Consider the following 23,092-nt stretch of genomic DNA (forward strand, 5'->3'; position numbering starts at 1 on the left):
TGACCCACTTGCTACTTTGCTGATAAGATCCAGACCATCTTCCAGCTTCTCTGCCTTCTAAGGGAAATATCCCCAAATAAATTTAAAACAAAACAAACAAAAAGCCGAGAAAGCACTTGCAAGTAAGCAAGACCATATGCCCGATTTGGGGAGTTGGAAGGTAGTATCCCCATTTTATCTAAAGGGAGTTGAACCTTTAAAAAATATGTTAAGGCGCTTGCCACAGGTCACATGACTGATAAATGGCAGTATTAGAACCTCAAGGTTTTTTGTGTTTGTTTTTCCATTAGGCTAGCTATAGTTTCCTTCCTCCTAGTCCATTCTGACCTGGTACCTCATCTCTCCATTTCTCTGCACCTTCCCTCACCCCCTGCCCTGGGTCGGAAGTTCATCCCTCTCCTGCATTCACCAGTCCCTTCTCAAAGTCATTCCATCAGTTATTACCCACACCTTCTTCTTGCATCTCCATCCTGTCCTTTCCACTGGCTTTCACCACAGTTTAGGAACATCTTCAAATCTCTCCCACTCTAGAATTACACATTTTATTCTTTCTGCTTCTCTCTGGACATAGTTTTCTCTCTCCTTTTTCTCATAACTCCCTGCCCACTCTCATAATCAGACACTTCTTTATTTCTTACCATCTTCCTGGTCCATAACACCTTACTATTTAACTTCCCTTCCCAACACTCTCCAGAAACTGTTCTCTCAGGGAGGCTGCCTTGATTTCTTCCCTGAGTCCCCATTCTGCACCCACTGTGTAGATGACCCCACACAGTTCTTGCTCTTGGGGAGAATTTGATGTAAAGAGGAAACTGATTTACAAGCAAACACTGGTGGCTAAGCAGTCATCAATGTCATCAGTGCCCAGGCCAGGCAGCGAGAGAGGAATAAAGTCCTGGATGGACTGGAATGGGGCGAGAGGAGAAGGCAGAAAGCGACCCTTTATCATAAAACACGGACCCTGCATCTACATCCTCCCCCCTCCTCCCCTTCCACAAGTCTACTGCATTTACCACTTTCACCTCTCTTCCCTGTGCCTCTGCAACTCTGAATGTTAGACTTTTCTCGCCTTCTGTCCTTTCTCTCTCTCTAGACGCCTCCTCTTCTCCAGCTCTATTTCCTCTCAAGTCTGCCCTGGGCCATCTTTTCCCTTCGCTACCATGTTATTCCTCAGCACAGACATCTACCCACACGGCTTTATCTCCACGCAGATAATAGCTAACTCTATTATCTTCAGCCTCTGTTGTTTTTTTTTAATGAACACTAGTTCTGACCTTTCAGCAGCTTCTGGATACTTCTGCATGAAATTCCCATTGTAACTTCCAATTGAATCTATTTAAAATAAGCATACTGTCTTTCTTCCCATATCATTATCTAATTTCCTACAGGGAGGCCATGGTTTTCCTAGTCATTCGGGTTTAAAATTTAGGAGTCATCATTAAGTCTCCCCATCCAATCTAATTCTATTGATAGAATTATTCTGTTGACATCACTAGCATTCTACTTCTGTTCCTTATACCCAGAACCCGGGTAAAGGAGACCCAAAAAGAGCTCCTTTTTACTTGCCAAAGAACAAACTACAAACAAACAAAAAACCTTTCAAATCAAGAAGTTAGGGAATTCTACCTTGTTTTCCAAGGAATCAGTGCAGAGGGAGCTTATGAGAGAACATTTTGAGTAGGAAGTGCATTTCTCCCTCTTCCTTGGCAGGGCCTGAGGGCAGGTCCTCTTCAGGTCCTGCCAGCATTACGAAGGCAGACTTCACCAGCCTCCCTGCCTCCTGTCTCTCCTCCTTCTACCCAGACTACCATACATTAGTTGAAGCCTGCTGGAAGTATTTTCTTAAACCACAGTCCTGATCCAGCCATTTTTTTCTGGTAAAATTCTTTGTGGTTCTCTGTTGCCTGTTACAGTCATATCTCATCTTGCCTCTAAGCCAGTCATACACTGACATCTCATACCACCCTATCCCCCACCAATTATAGCAACTCACCATTCCATGACCACACCAGGCATTTTCTGATCATCATGTGTACCTATGTGAAACTTTTCTCCTCCTTTGAATTTCTCTTCTACTTCTTCCCCTTCATCCCAATATTTACCTGTCAAAGTTCTACTCATTCTTTAAAGCCCTTCCCAGAGCTTCTTCTGGGAGCTGCACTGGTCTAATGGATGTCTATGATAGCACTTACCTTAAGATATTTTTACTGGGGTTCCTGCCTACTCAACTAAATTGTGAATTCCCAGAGGGCTCTACCTCTTACTTACAGTAAGAATTTGACATACTTTAACTTCTATGAACAAAGTCTCTTTTGCCAAAACTACATGATTCTTGGGAGGATTGAATAGGAAAATGTATAGATGAAAACGTGTAAAAGTACCTAGTACAGTGCTTGGCATGATAGGTATCCAAAAATGTCAATTATCTACTTGTACAGGAGAAGTCAGAGGTCGGGATAGTTCAAGTAACTCAAAATTAACATGTTCTTGCCTTTAGAAGGAACTTTAACACTATTTGAATATGTCAGTGTTGTTTTCCTTGGGAAAATGTTTAAATTTGTTTTCATCCCTATGAGCACCATTTGGGAAACTAAAACCTTGAAATACATTTCATGGCAGTAGCAGATTAGCTCAAGAATTTTTTAAACCATATATAAAATGTAATAAGCTACACTATTTCATAATGATCTTCAGAGAAATTAAATCCAGTGGTTGAATATCCTGAGTTTGGACATTTAACCATCCATCTATCCATCACCCTGTTCCTGCATTTTTTTCCCTCCCATTCCTTGGCAATCCCATTTTTGAATGTCAATACTTCATGTGATATTCACTGAGAGCAGAGATGCTGGAAAAGTGCCCCATTGCCCCCTTCTTCTTCCATTACCTACAAAGGGCACTATAAGGATACAGTTATACTCTGATAACTTCCAATTCTAGATTTCCTTTTTATTTCAATCACCTGGAATTTTCAGGGATCACAACCTCTCTCTCTTCCCACTCCCAATCCCATAGCACAGTTTGGAAATTTCACAAGCTGCTAGATCCATACATAACCCTAGAGATTATGTTGTCCAATCTTCTTGTTTCAAAGGCACCAAAACTCTAGTTAAAGCTAGGCTGAGATCTCTTTCCACAGCATTGTGCAAAATTTCAGCTGTATTTGCCCAGTTATCTTATCTTACTTGGGCATTAATCATAAATAGTCATCTATTGTAATCTTTGCCTGGACACGCTCTCAGCCTCTATTACCACTCTTTTTCAGCTGATCCGAAGCATTGCTTTTACTTCTCTGCTAGAACTTTAACTATTCATCCTTTAAATGTCTTCGCCCTTTGCGACTCCATTTAGAAGACCAAACCCTGGACTTCTTGGTCATCATTATCCCCCAATCTATCCTCTGTCTTATTCCAAGACAAATGTGTTCAAGTGTGTAATTGGTTCATTCAGCCATGCAGGCACCATTATAAAATCTCTTAGTTCACGTGATTATATTATTGATTATAAGCTATATGTGTTTTACAGTGCTTTCTATGAGTTATCTCACTTAATCTTCAGAGCAACCATATGAGGTGGGTGGGAACTGTTCTTTTTTTTTTAAAAGAAGGAGATAGGGGATATATGTATACATTTAATGCAGATTAAAACCACAAAGAGATATCATTACACACGTATGAGAATGGCCAAAATTAAAAAGACCCACAATATCAAGGCTGAGAGGGAACTCAATCCATCCCTTTGCAGCCTTCCTACAACCAGTCCAAATCTCCTAAGGCAAAAGGATGCCTCTAGCAGGCTTGGAGGAAAGTAACATACAAAGAAATGCAAAAGAGAAAGTCACATTAGTATAATTCCAAACTGTTATTCTTGTTATATACAGTTAAGGTTTTATTTAAATTCACATACAATTTTCATTTCTATTTATTCTTGTTCCATGCCATTGTCTATGATTACTGAAAACTGCTTTTCTTAGAATAATTCACTTTACAAACTACTTAGAGGAGTCACCCACAGAAAAACAACTTAATATGGTAATTTTTGAGATCAGATTTAGTTTTATAATGATGGAAACATTATTTGGGTCACAAATATATATATTTTCAAGATCATTTTTATATTGATCTCTTTAGATAAAATTATTTTTGTTTCCATTATATCCAAATCACTTTAAAGGCAGGGTTGCTTTTTGATAGTCTAAGGTAAGGGATTTTAAAAATGAATTAGGCTTTAAAAATTTAAGACTTTTTGACTGTACGATATGTACACAGAGTCAAGAAACAAAATGGCAACATCTTTTGTAATCATTTTTTGGATAAAGAAATTACAAAACAAAAGAGATAGTCAAAATAAACAATCTAAACACTTATTAATTCATCTAAAATTATTGAATTTTACTGGATGTTTAAATAGATAAACATAGCTCATAGTGTGCATTTATGTAGCTTAATAATGGTAGGAAATGCTGATCCCAAAAGAAAACTGACCAGAAAGATTCCTTCCTTGAAAAATGAGTTTCAGAAAAACAAAGGTCTTGCTTCTCAGATTATTTTAATCCATATTGCCTTCTCAATGTTGGCTACTCTGTTAGTTGAGTGGGATTAGATAAGAAGATCATAGAGATCTCCATGATCTGGTTCTGATATTCTATAAACTCACAATTTATTCTGTATCTCAAATACATATTTTCTATAAATGCTCTCCTTAGAAAAGCCATCAGCTATAAGTGATGTCAATGTTCGTACTTCTTTATTCATGCATTGGTTTGATACTTTCATTTTGCTGTTTGTGTATACTTTCCACAGAATTAGTGTTTGTTTATCAAAATATATTGTGCTTGACCTTGTGCTATGTGAGCTCTTATTGGCTGTTTGGGAGACTGGATGAATTTAAAGACAAAAAGACACATTCTCCATCCTCAAGGTGTTTCTAAACCTCAAGGTATTTAAAAAAGCTTTTTTAAATTGAAATATAGTTGATTTACAATGTTGTGTTAACTTCTGCTGTACAGCAAAGTGACTCAGATATACACATTCTTTTTTATATTCTTTTCCATTATGGTTTATCCCAATATATTGAATATAGTTCCCCGTGCTATACAATAGGACCTTGTTGTTTATCCATGTTACATGTAATAGTTTGCATCTGCTAATGCCAAACTCCCTCAAGGTGTTTTTAAATGTCTGGATTTTTTGTTGTTGTTGTTTCTTTTTTTTAACTATGCTCAGAAACAGAAAGAAACAGTTTCAGGGAGCAAGGAATTTTCAGTCAGAAGACCCGGGTTCAAGTCTAGATTTCACTTCTGTGTGATGTTGGACAAGTAATAATGCCTTTCTGAGTCTCAGTTCATTTCTTTATTTATTTTTAATAAATTATTTATCTTTGGCTGCATTGGGTCTTTGTTGGTGCACGCGGGCTTTCTCTAGTTGCGGCGAGCGGGGGCTACTCTTCGTTGCCGTGCGCAAGCCTCTCACTGCGGTGGCTTCTGTTGTTGCGGAGCACGGGCTCTAGGTGCACGGACTTCAGTAGTTGTGGCACGTGGGCTCAGTAGTTGTGGCTTGCCGGCTCTAGAGCGCAGGCTCAGTAGTTGTGGCACACGGGCTTAGTTGCTCTGCGGCATGTGGTATCTTCCTGGACCAGGCTCAAACCCATGTCCCCTGCATTGGCAGGCGGACTCCCAACCACTGTGCCCCTCCTTTATTTTTTAAAATGAAGATAATACAATTACAGACCCTAGCCTGCTTCCCCTATGAGGCTCAAATGTGATAACTGTCAAGCTTCAAATTCAAACGCAGACGAGGTTAATGTCCCCAAAGCCCAGTGACAACCTGCTCCAGCAGTTAGAGGTGGAGCCCTGGATGTTGCCTGTCAAATAGGGCAGAAGCCTGGGGAAGAAGGAAGAAGGGGACAGAGGAGGGAGGGTTGTGGTGGTTGGAGAGGGGTCAAGCTACGGGAGACAAAGGAACTAAAAGGAATTATCATCCTAAATGAAATTCAAGAGTTAGATCTCCAGCAAGAAAATGTTCAGCATATGTTTTGGAATGGGAAGGAGTTATAGAAGAGGAGATAATAAGTGGATCGGTGGGGTCGGGGGGGGAGGATTGAGGGGAGGAGCAGAGGTCAACTCAGAAGTAGAGAGTTCTGTTGTGAGCCAGGTCAAAAAGCCGAGCTAAACCCAGATATGAAGGCTTGGTTCTCTAAATGAGGACCGTCTAGACAGAAGCAGGGTGCTGTTGTAGGTCAGATGTACTTGCGTTTGCCTGTTGTTCAGACAGAAGTCTGATTTCCCTGGGTCTGGTTGAGGGTATTGGGAGTAGGTGGAGATTTGGCCTTCGTAGGGTGTAGAAGTAGGGAGAAGCCAAGATGGCTAAATTGCACCATTAGTACACTAGATACCGATGTCAAGGGAAGATAAAGGAAAGTTACCCTACTTAATATTGTTTTTGAAGGCTAACCCTGCATTGAGATTTAGTCTTTTAATTTATAAGGTTTATGAGCCTGATATAACCACATTTAAATGGCCATCCTTAGAGTTTGTAATGATTTCTTATCTGCTATTAGAAATAATCTTTACCGTATAGATAACTTTTAAGACCATTGTAGAGATGGTTAATTGTTTTATATTGCTGGTATAAAAGTCTTATTCCATATGGTTGGACATCGCATGAGTGATATCTATCAGATTGCCTGTGAGATAGGGTGAATCTGGTCTTGTGCTGGATCCCAGCCCCCAAGAAGGAGCATCCTCTCAGACTAGTCTGAGGGGCAAGAGTGGCACTGAATATACGACAAGTAGAATTCAGTCAAGCAAGAACAGAAAAAACTGCTTTACTGGTGCCCAAATCAGAAAATAGCCAGGTAAGGGAGCCACCAGGAGACAGAAATTTAGAACAAAATTTGGACTGATCTTGATTAATCCTAACTGATGATTTTGTTAGCTCAGGCTTGCCTTTACAGGGCTGGGTGATCTCTTCCCACATTTCCAAAAGTCCAGATATGAGCCTTAATTTTTAAAAAATTATAAATCCTTTCTCTATAAAAGCAATAATCAGTTTAAAACAAAATAGAATTATAATTTCATTCACAATAGTAACAAAACTAAAGATACCTAGAAATAAAGAAGAAACATACAGATTCTTTAAGAAGGAAGTTATAAAATCTTATTGTCAAATATTAAAAAATGAAACAAATGGAAACATGTTCTTGAATGGAGTCTTTAATGTCCTCCAAATTTAAATTTTCTCCAATTAATCTATGAATGGAAGGAAATTACAATTAGAATCATAAGAAAAATTTTTTACTGAATAAAGTAATCTTAAAGTCCATACAGAGAAAGAAATTTCTAAGACTAGCCAAAAAATTAATTAAAAGAGGAATAGTGAGGAGTATATGCATTACTAGGCAATAAAGTACCAGACATTGTATTGATATAGGAACAAACAAACTGAACAATAGAAGACAATCAAGATCCCAGGAATGGATTTCAACATATAGAGGAATTTAATGTTTGACAAACTAAAATTTCAATTCCGTGAGAAAAGGCTCACTTAGTTAATAAATGGTTGGTACACCTGTTTAATCCATCTGGAGGAAAATAATGTTGGAATGCTATCACACACCACATACAAAAGTAAATTCCCAGTGGATTAAAGAATTAAGTGTATAGAAAAAGTCAGTAAAAACAGCTTATAAAATTTAGATGATTCTTTGGACACCCTGGGTGTTAGGAAGAGCTGTTCACCAAAACAGGATTATAGAAAAATGTTTTTGTATGGCAAAAGGTATCAAAACAGTGCCAAAAGATTAAAATTATATTTGTATTACTGGGATGAACCTAACACTTAGTCATGATATATCATCCTTTTTATATGCTAGTGGATTTGTCTGCTAATATTTTGTTAAGCTTGAAGTCTGCTTTGATATTAATATAGTTACTCCAGATTTCTTATGATATGTGTCTGCATGGTGCATCTTTTTCCATCCTTTTACTTTTAGCCTATCTTTTTCTTTATATTTGAAGTGTAAAAAATAAAAAATTTAAAAATTAAAAAAAATAAAGTATATCTTTTGTAGACAGTATATCATTGGGTCTTACTTTTATATCCAGTCTATAATCTCTGCCTTTTAATGAAAGTATTTAGTTTACACTTAATGCAGTTATTGCTGTGGTTGGGTTAATATCTCCCATCTTGCTATTTGTTTTCTAATTGCTTTTTCAATCTTTTTTCCTCCTTGTCTGACATTTTTGGAATTATCAAGTACTTTGGGGAATTTCATTTCATCTCCTATATTGGCTTTTCAGCTATAGTTTTGTTTTATATTTTAGTGGTTGCTCTAGGAATTATCATATACATCCTTAACTTATTATAATATACATTGAGTTAATATTATACCACATCACATATATTATAAAAAAAATTAAAGCAGAATTCTTCCATTTTTCCTTTCCATTAGTTCTGCTATTTCTGTATTCTGTCATATATTTCACTACTACGTATACTATAAATCCCACAATAAATTTTCATTTTTTAGAAAGTTAATTGTCTTTTAAATAAATTTTAAATAAGGAGGAAAGACCTTTACCTTTACTACATATTTACCATTTTTTGCAATTCTTCATTCCCTCACATAGATTCCTATATTCTATCTATCATTTCTCTTTATGCTTAAGAACTTCTTTTAGTATTTCTTCTAATACAGGGCTTACAGCAATGAATTATCTGTTTCTGTCTCTATTTCAACTTATTTTGAACGATACTTTTACTCTATATAAAATTCTATGTTTCCACATTTCCTCCTTTTAATTTCTTTTACTGTTAGTATTTTTTGCTCTAATACAATTAGATTGCATCTAATTCTTGTGGACCTTGTGACCCAGGGCAGGTGTGATATAAGAAGAACTTGAGCCTAAACATGTATATATATTTTTATTACTTCATTTCTTAGGTATAAAATAATTTCAGACTGTCTTGCCATTGTGGTGCCCTTGATGTAAAGATCTGTTCATATTTAACAGACACTAAGGTGTGTATGAAGAAAGGTTTGGGAGTTTTATTCTCATTCTGATGAGGTGTAGAGCTCAAAGCAAATTATTTACTCACGTGAAGCCATTTTGCTTCATTTGTAAAATGAAGTAAATAAACTGACTTATGTTTATAAGAACTGTGACCAAAATAAGACCAGATAATGATATTCGTAATTATAATAATTACAATGATAGCTAAATACATCGAGGGCTGACTATTGCTAGTCTCTATTCTAAACACCTTATGTGATTTAACTGATTTGCTCCTCCAGCAAAGCTACGATTATGTAATATTAATTATTTCCATTTTACAGATGAGAAAACTAGAATACAGATAATTTTAGTAAATTATCCAGGATTTTAACACTGCCAGTAAGCAGTGAAGCTAAGATTTGAACTCAGGTGATTGAAAACTACCTTTACACACATAATTGGTTTTCAAATGCTGAATTTAAAATTTTGCTTCAAAATCTTGGGAGGCAGAATTTACTAAACAAACAGTACATTGGCTGGTCTTTACACAAATCTAAAATCTGTCCTGGGTTCCAGAGGAGATGTTTTCCCCTCCAACTTAATTTAATTACATCTGAAGCTATTTCGACATTTATCCATCACCATCATATTTATCCAGACAGCTGTCACATTAAAGCAGTTGAATCTATCACCCTCAACTCACGGCAACTAACAGACCCTCCCTCTCCCTTGACTGTGCCTTTTGCTCCGGCTGTTGCCTTATCTGCCTCCTTCTCTTTGCAGCCAAGCTGGCATGCTTTTCAGACCCTCTCTGCCTGGGTTTTCTCCTTCACTTGACGTTAACCACTTCCTGCTTCTTTAAACCGTCTGTGGCCACTGCTGTCCTCTACCTCTGTCCTGTCTCTTTCTCCCTCTTTGGATCTTTGTTTCACGCTTTACATCTACGATAACCTATAGTGATTGTTTGTATGTCTGCCTCCCCATCACACTTTGAGCTTTCTGAACATGGGAATCCGTGCCTTCGCTGCCCTCCACCCCCACCCCACCATCTCAACCTGGCAGGACATCAAGTGAGGAGTAGCTACTCAGGAAATGGTGTTTAATGTTATTTGAAACAGCTACCATTGAGAATGTTGGCAGGTAATCTCATAACGACTCCTTGGGGATGGTAAAGAATCCTATTCCAGGAAAATCAAGGGAAGTTTTTCTCGACGTCTGGGAGATTGTGCATGTTTAAAGACCCAGGGGAAGAATGCTATGGAGCACAAGTGATTAAACTTATTTAAGAAATGGAGACAGGAAACTCCCTGGAGCAGCATTGTAGGAAGGACTCCAGGGAATGCACAGGAGAGGGAAGTGACCTCACATTCTCAGCTCTACTCTTCCTGAACTAAAGTTCCCTCTATCTCAGAGAACAAATGTGATAAAAAATTTCCTTGAACGTCAGAAACATTTTAATAGGAAAATTATTAGCTCTTTAAAAAACATACTGTGTTGAAGATCTTTGGTGATTAGGCTTTAACATTTTTGGCTTTGGAGATTTGAGAGCTACATCAAAATGGGATTATTTCACCTTCAAGATGTGTGTGACCTCAGTAAGGTGCAAACCTGAATTGGACCCACCTGCTGGGAGGCTAGAGTGCAGACAGAGCTGTGTGAGTTTAGCTCCCAAGGTGCATCAGCCTCAAAGGGGGCTTACCGTATTGTATGGACCTGCCATTTGTGTGTAGCTGGGAACAGATATACGATACTGGTGTTTGAGTTTTGCTGAAGGTCTTAAGGATACAGTCCTCACAAATATCACAGTATATTTTATTTTATTTTTTAAAATTTATTTATTTTATTTATTTATTTTTGGCTGTGTTGGGTCTTCGTTGCTGCGTGTGGGCTTTCTCTAGTTGCAGTGAGCAGGGGCTACTCTTTGTTGAGGTGTGTGGGCTTCTCATTGTGGTGGCTTCTCTTGTTGTAGAGCACGGCCTCTAGGAGCATGGGCTTCAGTAGTTGCAGCACACAGGCTCAGTAGTTGTAGCTCACGGGCTCTAGAGCACAGGCTCAGTAGTTGTGGCACACGGACTTAGTTGCTCCACAGCATGTGGGGTCTTCCCAGACCAGGGAGAGTATATTTTAAAAGAAGATAATGTTGATGGGTAATGAACTGAACAGAAAAATCTTTAAAATGATAACTAAACTATAATGATGTATTGTCAAAATTTGTTAAATATCTTTTTTAAAATCATAGGAATATAAAATGGATAACCAACAAGGACCTCCTATATAGCACAGGGAACTAGATATTGATAAGATTACTCAATTTCTTATAATAATCTGTAAGGGAAAAGAATCTGAAAAGAATAGATATATACATGTATAACTGAATCACTTTGCTGTACACCTGAAATTAACACAATATTGTAAATCAACTATACTTCAACAAATACAAAACAAAACAAAAAAACAAACAAAAACTCATAGAAATACAATGGTCAAGTTGCAGTTAGTACTCAAGAGAACTTTTTGGTAAGGAACTCATCCCTTGAAGCTCTAGTTTCCTGATCTGTAAAGTTCTAACTTCACAGCACTGAGATGGGAATAAATTAGATTTTGTTTGGTGTGTATTTGTGCATATAAACATAAACACTTAGCCCAGTGCCTGGCCCAATATTATAGATGAACTTCAACAAATTATTTATTAAAATATATACTTTACAAGTATGATACACCCACTTTGGTGACAAAATATTTCTGCGGCTAATCAATAAGAATTGACATGTTAACTCTTTCCTCATCTAACAGGTATTATCTTATCCTGACAGAAGTTATGGTGAGATAAACATAATCCTTCTTAAAATAAACTGGTCACTTGTTTTTTAAATGTTTTAGTTGATTAGGTTTTGTTATGCTTTTAAAAATCTAAGTGGCAAATAATGCAAAAATAGTTTCTTAAATTGGCTTGAAATGTAATTTTTAATAGGATATTTCAGGTTCACATTGTATTTAATTTTTCACCAAGCATTTTTATATACTGTATATAAATCCATATGTGGAATATATTCTCTACTAAATTCACTGGCAAATAAACAAAAGCTTTCAGAGCCTTTAAAAAGTGCCAAGAGAGGGCTCCCCTGATGGCGCAGTGGTTGAGAGTCCGCTTGCCGATGCAGGGGTCACGGGTTCGTGCCCCGGTCCGGGAAGATCCCACATGCCGCGGAGCGGCTGGGCCCGTGAGCCATGGCCACTGAGCCTGCTCGTCTGGAGCCTGTGCTCCGCAACGGGAGAGGAAAAAAAAAAGTGCCAAGAGAGGCCGCACAGCCGCCGCTGGAGCCCCCGGAGGCGGCAGCCATGGAGGCCGCGGCCGAGCCCTATGCTTCCGAGAAACTGGCGGAAGAGGCCACAGCCGAGTCAGGTCGGGTGACCGGTGGCGAAGAGCAGGGCACTGGCAAAGGGGAGGAAGATGAGCTGGAGGATCAGAGTGGAGACGAGACGCCGGGATCCGAAGCGCCGGGTGACAAGGCCGCAGAGGAACAGGTTCAAAGTCTCCAACCACCCCCGGAAGAAGAGGCAAAAGATGAGGAAGAGGATCAGACTCTTGTGAACCTGGACACATGTACCTCGGATCTCCATTTTCGGGTGAGCAAAGACCGCTATGGAGGGCAACCACTTTTCTCAGAGAAGTTCCACACCCTTTGGTCTGGGGCAAGAAGTACTTATGGAGTGACAAAGGGGAAAGTCTGCTTTGAGGCCAAGGTAACCCAGGATCTCCCAATGAAAGAAGCCTGCACAGAGGTTTCTCTCCTTCGAGTTGGATGGTTTGTTGATTTTTCCCATCCACAGCTTGGTGAGGATGGATTCTCTTATGGTTTGAGTGGACGAGGACTTGAGGCAGAGAATGGGCAGTTTGAGGAATTTGGCCAGACTCTTGGGGAGAATGATGTCATTGGCTGCTTTGCCAATTTTGAGGTTGAAGAAGAAGAACTTTCCTTTTCCAAGAATGGAGAAGACCTTGGTGTGGCATTCCGTATCAACAAGGAATCCGTGGCTGACCGGGCCCTCCTACCCCATGTCCTCTGCAAAAATTGTGTTGTAGAATTATATTTTGGTCAGAAGGAGGAACCTTTCTTCCCACCGCCAGAGGAGTTTGTGTTCATCCATGCCATGCCTGTGGAGGAGCGCGTGCTCACTGCAGTCCCTCCCAAGACCATAGAGGAGTGTGAGGTGATTCTGATGGTGGGACTGCCTGGATCTGGAAAGACCCAGTGGGCACTGAAATATGCAAAAGAAAACCCTGAGAAAAGATACAATGTCCTGGGAGCTGAGACTGTGCTCAATCAAATATGGATGAAGGGGCTCGAGGAGCCACAGATGGACCCCAAAAGCTGAGACCTTTTAGTTCAGCAAGCCTCCCAGTGCCCTAGTAAGCTGGTACAGATTGCTTCCCGGATAAAGAGGAACTTCATTCTTTTTTTTTTTTTTTCCGGTACGCGGGCCTCTCACTGTTGTGGCCTCTCCCGTTGCGGAGCACAGGCTCCGGATGCGCAGGCTCAGCAGCCATGGCTCACGGGCCCGGCTGCTCCGCGGCATGTGGGATCCTCCCGGGCCGGGGCACGAACCTGTGTCCCCTGCATCGCCAGGCGGACTCTCAACCACTGCGCCACCAGGGAAGCCCGGAACTTCGTTCTTGATCAGTGTAACGTGTACAACTCTGGCCAATGGCAGAAGCTATTGCTGTTCAAGACTTTCTCTTGGAAAGTGGCGGTGGTCGTCCCTAATGAGGAGGACTGGAAGAAGAGGCTGGAGCTGAGGAAGGAAGTGGAGGGAGATGATGTGCCTGAGTCTATAATGCTGGAGATGAAAGGTGGGCTAAACTCTACAAGTTAGGGGTCCTGTCCTTGGTCCATGCACACCTCACTAGAGCCTCTTAGCACCTGGAGGATTTTCCACATGTAAAGTGTAAATCTGTGGAATAAATTAATGGGTGTGATCACTTGAAGATTAATGAATGAGCAGAGTGAATGGTTAAAAAAAAAAGTGCCAAGAGATGTTTCTGAGGACACATACAGCTTTTTTTTTTTTTTTTTTTTTTTTTTTTTTTTTTTTTGCGGTACGCGGGCCTCTCACTGTCATGGCCTCTCCTGTTGCGGAGCACAGGCTCCGGACGTGCAGGCTCAGCGGCCATGGCTCACGGGCCCAGCCGCTCCGCGGCATGTGGGATCTTCCCGGACCGGGGCACGAACCCGTGTCCCCTGCATCGGCAGGCGGACTCTCAACAACTGTGCCACCAGGGAAGCCCACACATACAGCTTTTGATGTATACACAGGAGAGATGTGAACTCTTAATTTAGCAACAGAACTTTTGAAAGGTGGAAGCGCTAAGAGATCACAAAAACAAAATGGCTACTCCCAGGGGTACCATTTCTGAGGAGTGAACTTTTCTGAGAAGCTCTTTTTCTCTTCACTCAACAGGGTCAGTAAGATGCATTGGCTCTCTTAGCGTAGTGAGAGAGATGAACAAAGAGAAAACTGATTGTGGGAATAGGGGAGACTACAGACTGTGGGAGAAGTTCACAATTGAAGGGAGGCCACCACTGGCCATGAGATGATCTGAGTCAGTGTGTGGTCACTGAGCCGTGAGAACGAAGGTGACTGTATTCCTTTCCAAGGGCCGTAACAAAGTACCACAGACTAGGTGACTTAAAACAACAGAAATGTTTTGTCTCACAGTTCTGGGGGCTAGAAATCCAGAATCGAAGTGTTGGCAGGACCATGTTCTATCTGAAGACTGTAGAGAAGTCTCCTTCCTCGCCCCTTTCTAACTTCTGGTGGCTCCTGGCAATCCTTGCCTTGTAGGTACATCGCTCCACTCTCTGCGTCCACCTTCACATGGCCTGCTTCTCTGTGTGTCTGTGTACAAATCCCTGAATAAACTGTGATATTGATAATGTGGCCCCAAGCCTCACATAGACTTGAAGACAACACTGAATGAATACACATCAGTGATGCATTATTTATCATTGCTGGGCTTAGGTGGAGAGCAGGAAGTCTAAGAAGGGGGAGGACTTTCTGTACCTGTCAGTGTGTCAGGTCTGGTAGGAGTGCATCTCAGGAATTCCTGCCCCACCTTTCTCCCTTTCCCTCACTTCTCCTTATCTGCCATCATCTTTATCCCAATGCTTTCCTTGGTTCTCCTTCTCCTGTGAAATCACGTGTAATGTCCAGAATAGACGGAAGGCATGCTCAGGATTGGGATGATGGTTAGGGTGAAAGGTGTGTTCCTGTCCCAGCTTAAGTTTAGGACTTATTGAGAACAGAAATTGCCAGTTTTGTCATCATGGTCACAATCTTCTTTTATCAGCTGATAGCCCTACTATCAGCTTCCTTCTGCATTGTGAGGTTATCATAAAGATCGTTTAAGATAACTATTTTCTCTGTCAAATGAAGCAGTTGGAAGATTACCCTTTGAAGAAAGTTATAAAAATACTAAATTTGGGGAGACCTTCAAGATGGTGGAGGAGTAAGACGTGGAGATCACCTTCCTCCCCACAAATACATCAGAAATACATCTACATATGGAACAACTCCTACAGAACACCTATTCCTACAGAACTCTGGCAGAAGACCTCAGACTTCCCAAAAGGCAAGAAACTCCCGACATACCTGGGTAGGGCAAAAGAAAAAAGAAAAAGCAGAGACAAAAGAATAGGGACGGGACCTGCACCTCTGGGAGGGAGCTGTGAAGGAGGAAAAGTTTCCACACACTAGGAAGCCCCTTCACTGGCGGACACAGGGGTTGGCGGAGGGGGGAAGCTTCGGAGCCACAGAGGAGAGCACAGCAACAGGGGTGCAGAGGGCAAAGTGGAGAGATTCCCGCACAGAGGAGCCGTGCCGACCAGCACTGACCAGCCCGAGAGGCTTGTCTGCTCACCCGGCAGGGTGGGTGGGGGCTGGGAGCTGAGGCTTGGGCTTCGGTTGGATCCCAGGGAGAGGACTGGGGTTGGCTACGTGAACACAGCCTGAAGGGCCTAGTGCGCCACAGCTAGCCGGGAGGGAGTCCGGGAAAAAGTATGGACCTGCCGAAGAGGCAAGAGACCATTGTTTTGGGGTGCCCGAGGAAAGGGGATTCAGAGCACCACCTAAATGAGCTCCAGAGATGGGCGCAAGCCACGGCTATCAGCACAGACCCCAGAGACGGGCATGAGACGCTAAGGCTGCTGCTGCAGCCACCAAGAAGCCTGTGTACAAGCACAGGTCACTATCCACACCTCCCCTCCCGGGAGCCTGTGCAGCCCGCCACTGCCAGGGTCCCGTGATCCAGGGACAACTTCCCCGGGGGGGAACGCATGGCGCGCCTCAGGCTGGTGCAACATCATACCGGCCTCTGCTGCCACAGGCTCACCCCGCATTCCATACCCCTCCCTCCCCATGGCCTGAGTGAGCCAGAGCCCCCGAATCAGCTGCTCCTTTAACCCCGTCCTGTCTGGGTAAAGAACAGACTCCCTCAGGTGACCTACACGTAGAGGCGGGGCCAAATACAAAGCTGAACCCCAGGAGCTGTGTGAACAAAGAAGAGAAAGGGAAATTTCTCCCAGCAGCCTCAGGAGCAGCGGATTAAGTCCCCACAATCAACTTGATGTACCCTGCATCTGTGGAATACCTGAATAGACAATAAATCATTCCAAAATCGGGGTAGTGGACTTTGTGTGATTTTGTCTATATAGCTTTTCCTTTACCATTTGTCCTAGGGTTCTGTCTGTCCTTTTTTTTTTTTCTTAGTATAGTTTTTAGCACTTCTTATTATTGGTGGATTTGTTTTTTGCTTTGGTTGCTCGGTTGCTCTCTTCTTTCTTTTCTTTTCTTTTTACTTTTTATTTTTAATACTTTTGAAAATTTTTTAATAACTTTCTTTTCTTTTTTCTTTCTTTCTCTCTTTCTCTCTTTCTCTCTTTCTTTCTTTCTTTCTTTCTTTTTTTCTCTCTTTTCTTCTGAGCTGTGTAGCTGACAGGGTCTTGGTGCTCTGGCCGGGTGTCAGGCCTGTGCCTCTGAGGTGGGAGAGCCGAGTTCAGGACATTGGTCCACCAGAGACCTCCCAGCTCCACATAATATCAAACAGTGAAAGCTCTCCCAGAGATCTCCATCTCAATGATAAGACCCAGCTTCTCTCAACAACCAGCAAGCCACAGTGCTGTACACCCTATGCCAAACAACTAGCAAGACAGGAACACAACCCCACCAATCAGCAGAGAGGCTGCCTAAAATCATAATAAGGTCACAGACACCAAAAACACACTGCCAGATGTGGTCCTGCCCACCAGAAAGACAAGATCAGTCTCATCCACCATAAAACGAGCACCAGTCCCCTCCACCAGGAAGCCTACACAACCCACTGAACCAACCTTAGCCACTGGGGGCAGACACCAAAAACAATGGGAACTATGAACATGCAGCCTGTGAAAAGGAGACCCCAAACACAGTAAGATAAGCAAAATGAGAAGACAGAGAAACACACAGCAGATGAAGGAGCAAGGTAAAAACCCACCAGACTAAACAAATGAGGGAAATATGCAGTCTACCTGAAAAAGAATTCAGAGTAATGATAGTAAAGATAATACAAAATCTTGGAAATAGAATGGAGAAAATACAAGAAACGTTTAACAAGGACCTAGAAGAACAAAAGAGCAAACAAACAATGATGAACAACACAATAAATGAAATTTAAAATTCTCTAGAAAGAATAAATAGCAGAATAACTGAGGCAGAAGAACAGATAAGTGACCTGGAAGATAAAATAGTGGAAATAACTAACATAGAGCTGAATAAAGAAAAAAGAATGAAAAGAATTGAGGACAGTCTCAGAGACCTCTGGGACAACATTAAGCACACCAACATTCGAATTACATGGGTCCCAGAAGAAGAAGAGAAACAGAAAGGGACTGAGAAAATATTTGAAGAGATTATAGTTGAAAACTTCCCTAATATGGGAAAGAAAACACTCAGTCAAGTCCAGGAACCACAGAGTCCCATACAGGATAAATGCAAGGAGAAACACACCACGACACATATTAATCAAACCATCAAAAATTAAAAACAAAGAAAATATATTAAAAACAGCAAGGGAAAAACAACAAATAACATACAAGGGAATCCCCATATGGTTAACAGCCTATCTTTCAGCAGAAAATTGGCAAGCCAGAAGGGAGTGGCAGGACATATTTAAAGTGGTGAAAGGGAAAAACCTACAACAAAGATTACTCTATCCATCAGGGATCTCATTCAGATTTGATGGAGAAATTAAAACCTTTACAGACAAGCAAAAGCTAAGAGAATTTAGCACCACCAAACCAGCTTTACAACAAATGCTAAAGGAACTTCTCTAAGCCGGAAACACAAGAGAAGGAAAAGACCTACAATAACAAACCCAAAATGATTAAGAAAATGGTAATAGTAACACACATATTGATAACTACCTAAATGTAAATGGATTAAATGCTCCAACCAAAATACATAGAGTGGCTGAATGGATACAAAAACAAGACCCATATATATGCTGTCTACAAGAGACCCACTTCAGACCTAAGGATACATACAGACTGAAAGTGAGGGGATGGAAAAAGATATACCATGCAAATGGAAATCAAAAGAAAGCTGGAGTAGCAATTCTCATATCAGACAAAATAGACTTTAAAATAAAGATTATTACAAGAGACAAAGAAGGGCACTACATAAGATCAAGGAATCAATTCAAGAAGAAGATATAACAATTGGAAATATTTATGCACCCAACATAGGAGCACCTCAATACATAAGGCAAATGCTAACAGCCAGAAAAGGGGAAATCGACAGTAACACAATCATAGTAGGGGACTTTTACACCTCACTTTCACCAATGGACAGATCATCCAAAATGAAAATAAATAGGGAAACACAAGCTTTAAATGATACATTAAACAAGATGACTTAATTGATATTTATAGGACATTCCATCCCAAAACAACAGAATACACATTTTTCTCAAGTGCTCATGGAACATTCTCCAGAATAGATCATATCTTGGGTCACAAATCAAGCCTTGGTAAATTGAAGAAAATTGAAATTGTATTAAGTATCATTTCCGACCACAACACTATGAGACTAGATATCAATTACAGGAAAAAAATCTGTAGAAACTACAAACACATGGAGACTAAACAATACACTACTAAACAACCAAGAGATCACTGAAGAAATCAAAGGGGAAATCAAAAAATACATAGAAACAGATGACAATGAAAACACGACGACCCAAAACATATGGGATGCAGCAAAAGCAGTTCTAAAGGGAAGTTTATAGCAATACAAGCCCACCTCAGGAAACAAGAAACAGCTCAAATAAACAACCTAACCTTACACCTAAAACAATTAGAGAAAGAAGAACAAACAAAACCCAAAGTTAGTAGAAGGAAAGAAATCATAAAGATCAGATCAGAAATAAATGAAAAAGAAATGAAGGAAACAATAGCAAAGATCAATAAAACTAAAAGCTGGTTCTTTGAGAAGGTAAAAAAAATTGATAAAACATTAGCCAGACTCATCAAGAAAAAAAGGGAGAAGATTCAAATCAATAGAATTAGAAATGAAAAAGGAGAAGTAACAACTGACACTGCAGAAATAGAAAGGATCATGAGAGATTACTACAAGCAACTCTACGTCAATAAAATGGACAACCGGGAAGAAATGGACAAATTCTTAGAAAAGCACAAACTTCTGAGACTGAACCAGGAAGAAATAGAAAATATGAACAGACCAATCACAAGCACTGAAATTGAAACTGTGATTAAAAATCTTCCAACAAGCAAAAGCTCAAGACCAGATGGCTTCACAGGCGAATTCTATCAAAGATTCAGAGAAGAGTTAACACCTATCCTTCTCAAACTCTTCCAAAATATAGCAGAGGGAGGAACACTCCCAAACTCATTCTATGAGGTCACCTTCACCCTGATACCAAACAAAGATGTCACAAAGAAAGAAAACTACAGGCCAATATCACTGAGGAACATAGATGCAAAAATCCTCCACAAAATACTAGCAAACAGAATCCAGCAGCAAATTAAAAGGAGCATACACCATGATCAAGTGGGGTTTATCCCAGAAATGCAAGGATTCTTCAATATATGCAAATCAATCAATGTGATACACCATATTAACAAATTGAAGAATAAAAAGCATATGATCATCTCAGTAGAAGCAGAAAAAGCTTTCAACAAAATTCAACACCCATTTATGATAAAAACCCTCCAGAAAGTAGGCATAGAGGGAACTTACCTCAACATAATAAAGGCCATAGATGACAAACCCACAGCCAACATCATTCTCAATGGTGAAAACCCAAAACCATTTCCTCTAAGATCAGGAACAAGACAAGCATGTCCACTCTCACCACTATTATTCAGCACAGTTTTGGAACCCTAACCGTGCGAAACAGAGAAGAAAAAGAAATAAAAGGAATCGAAATAGGAAAAGAAGAGGTAAAACAGTTACTGTTTGCAGATGACATGATACTATACATAGAGAATCCTAAAGATGCCACCAGAAAACTACTAGAGCTAATCAATGAATTTGGTAAAGTAGCAGGATACAAAATTAATGCACAGAAATCTCTTGCATTCCTATACACTAATGATGAAAAATCTGAAAGAGAAATTAAGGAAACACTCCCATTTACCACTGCAACAAAAAGAAAATACCTAGGAATAAGCCTACCTAAGGCAACAAAAGACCTGTATGCAGAAAACTATAAGAAACTGATGAAAGAAATTAAGGATGATACAAACAGTTGGAGAGATATACCATATTGTTGGATTGGAAGAATCAACATTGTGAAAATGACTATACTACCCAAAGCAATCTACAGATTCAGTGCAATCCCTATCAAACTACCAATGGCATTTTTCACAGAACTAGAACAAAAAACTTCACAATATGTATGGATACACAAAAGACCCTGAATAGCCAAAGCAATCATGAGAAAGAAAAACGGAGCTGGATGAATCAGGCTCCTTGACTTCAGACTATACTACAAAGCTACAGTAATCAAGGCACTATGGTACTGGCACAAAAACAGAAATATAGATCAATGGAACAGTATAGAAAGTCCAGATATAAACCCATGCACATATGGTCACCTTATTTTTGATAAAGGAGGCAAGAATATACAATGGAGAAAAGACAGCCTCTTCAGTAAGTGCTGCTGGGAAAACTGGACAGGTACATGTAAAAGAATGAAATTAGAACCTCCCTAACACCGTACACAAAGATAAACTCAAAATGGATTAAAGACATAAATGTAAGGCCAGACACTGTCAAACTCTTAGAGGAAAACATAGGCAGAACACTCTATGACATAAATCACAGCAAGATCCTTTTTGACCCACCTCCTAGAGAAATGGAAATAAAAACAGAAATAAACAAACGGGACCTAATGAAACTTAAAAGCTTTTGCACAGCAAAGGAAACCATAAACAAGATGAAAAGACAACCCTTAGAATGGGAGAAAATATTTGCAAATGAAGCAACTGACAAAGGATTAATCTCCAAAATTTACAAGAGCTCATGCAGCTCAATATCAAAAAAACAAACAACCCAATCAAAAAAATGGGCAGAAGACCTAAATAGACATTTCTCCAGAGGAGATATACAGATTGTCAACAAACACATGAAAGCATGTTCAGCATCACTAATCATTAGAGAAATGCAAATCAAAACCACAATGAGGTATCACCTCTCACCAGTCAGAATGGCCATCATCAAAAAATCTAGAAACAGTAAATGCTGGAGAGGGTGTGGAGAAAAGGGAACCCTCTTGCACTGTTGGTGGGAATGTAAATTGATACAGCCACTATGGAGAACAGTATAGAGGTTCCTTAAAAAACTAAAAATAGAACTACCATACATCCCAGCAATCCCCCTACTGGGCATATTCCCTGAGAAAACCACAATTCAAAAAGAGTCATGTACCACAATGTTCATTGCAGCTCTATTTACAATAGGCAGGAGATGGAAGCAACCTAGGTGTCCATCAACAGATGAACGGATTAAGAAAATGTGACACATTTATACAATGGAATATTACTCAGCCATAAAAAGAAACGAAATTGAGTTATTTGTAGTGAGGTGAATGGACCTAGAGTCTGTCATACAGAGTGAAGTCAGAAAGAGAAAAGCAGATACCGTGTACTAACACATATATATGGAATTTAAGAAAAAAAATGTCATGAAGAACCTAGGGGTAAGACAGGAATAAAGACACAGACCTACTAGAGAACGGACTTGAGGATATGGGGAGGGGGAAGGGTGAGCTGTGACAAAGCGAGAGAGAGGCATGGACATATATACACTACCAAACGTAAGGTAGATAGCTAGTGGGAAGCAGCCACATAGCACAGGGAGATCAGCTCGGTGCTTTGTGACCACCTAGAGGGGTGGGATAGGGAGGGTGGGAGGGAGGGAGACGCAAGAGGGAAGAGATATGGGAACATATGTATATGTATAACTGATTCACTTTGTTATAAAGCAGAAACCAACACACCATTGTAAAGCAATTATACTCCAATAAAGATGTTAAAAATAAAAGAATACTAAATTTGGGAGATATTGATTATAAAAGTGAACTAAAAGATAGTAGGCATTTAATTTTAAAGTAAAATTTTATACATAAATCAAGTATAATATTTATATTTCAAGGATAAGTAAATAATTTATTTTAGTAAAAATTCATTAATAAACTAATATTTGCAAATGATCAAAATAATCTTCATCCAGAAAACTGACTGAAAATATTACCCTAATTCATAAAAAAATAAATAAAAGTTGCTCAGAAATATTACACTGATTTGAGGAGACATCTAAAATGATACTGGTAATCAACTCCAAATTAGTAATGTAAGTGACGTATTTCTTGGTCCTGAAATTTTCTTGTAAGCTGCTCAATGAACAGAGAATGCCTTTGGATTTCTACATGAATAACCTGCCAGGCACTGTTGTTATACTTTTGGGCTTGCAAGTAGTTGTGGATTCATCAGAAGTAATTCTTTATTCCAAGTCTGATATCCTCCCTTTGTGAGAATGATT

General features: G+C 39.9%; 1 protein-coding gene across 1 annotated transcript; it reads left to right on the top strand.

Moving 5' to 3' along the window:
* Positions 1-12,223: 12,223 nt before the first annotated feature.
* On the top strand, positions 12,224-13,870 carry LOC309963811 (heterogeneous nuclear ribonucleoprotein U-like protein 2; the record flags this gene model as incomplete). The annotated part of the gene is given in 3 exon segments (XM_082842347.1): positions 12,224-13,369; positions 13,373-13,469; positions 13,743-13,870. Coding segments are annotated over 3 exon segments (1,371 nt in total).
* Between the last annotated feature and the right edge of the window lie 9,222 nt (positions 13,871-23,092).

Source organism: Leucopleurus acutus, assembly GCF_964270905.1.
Source record: "Leucopleurus acutus genome assembly, chromosome: 7".
Taxonomy (NCBI): Eukaryota; Metazoa; Chordata; class Mammalia; order Artiodactyla; family Delphinidae; genus Leucopleurus; species Leucopleurus acutus.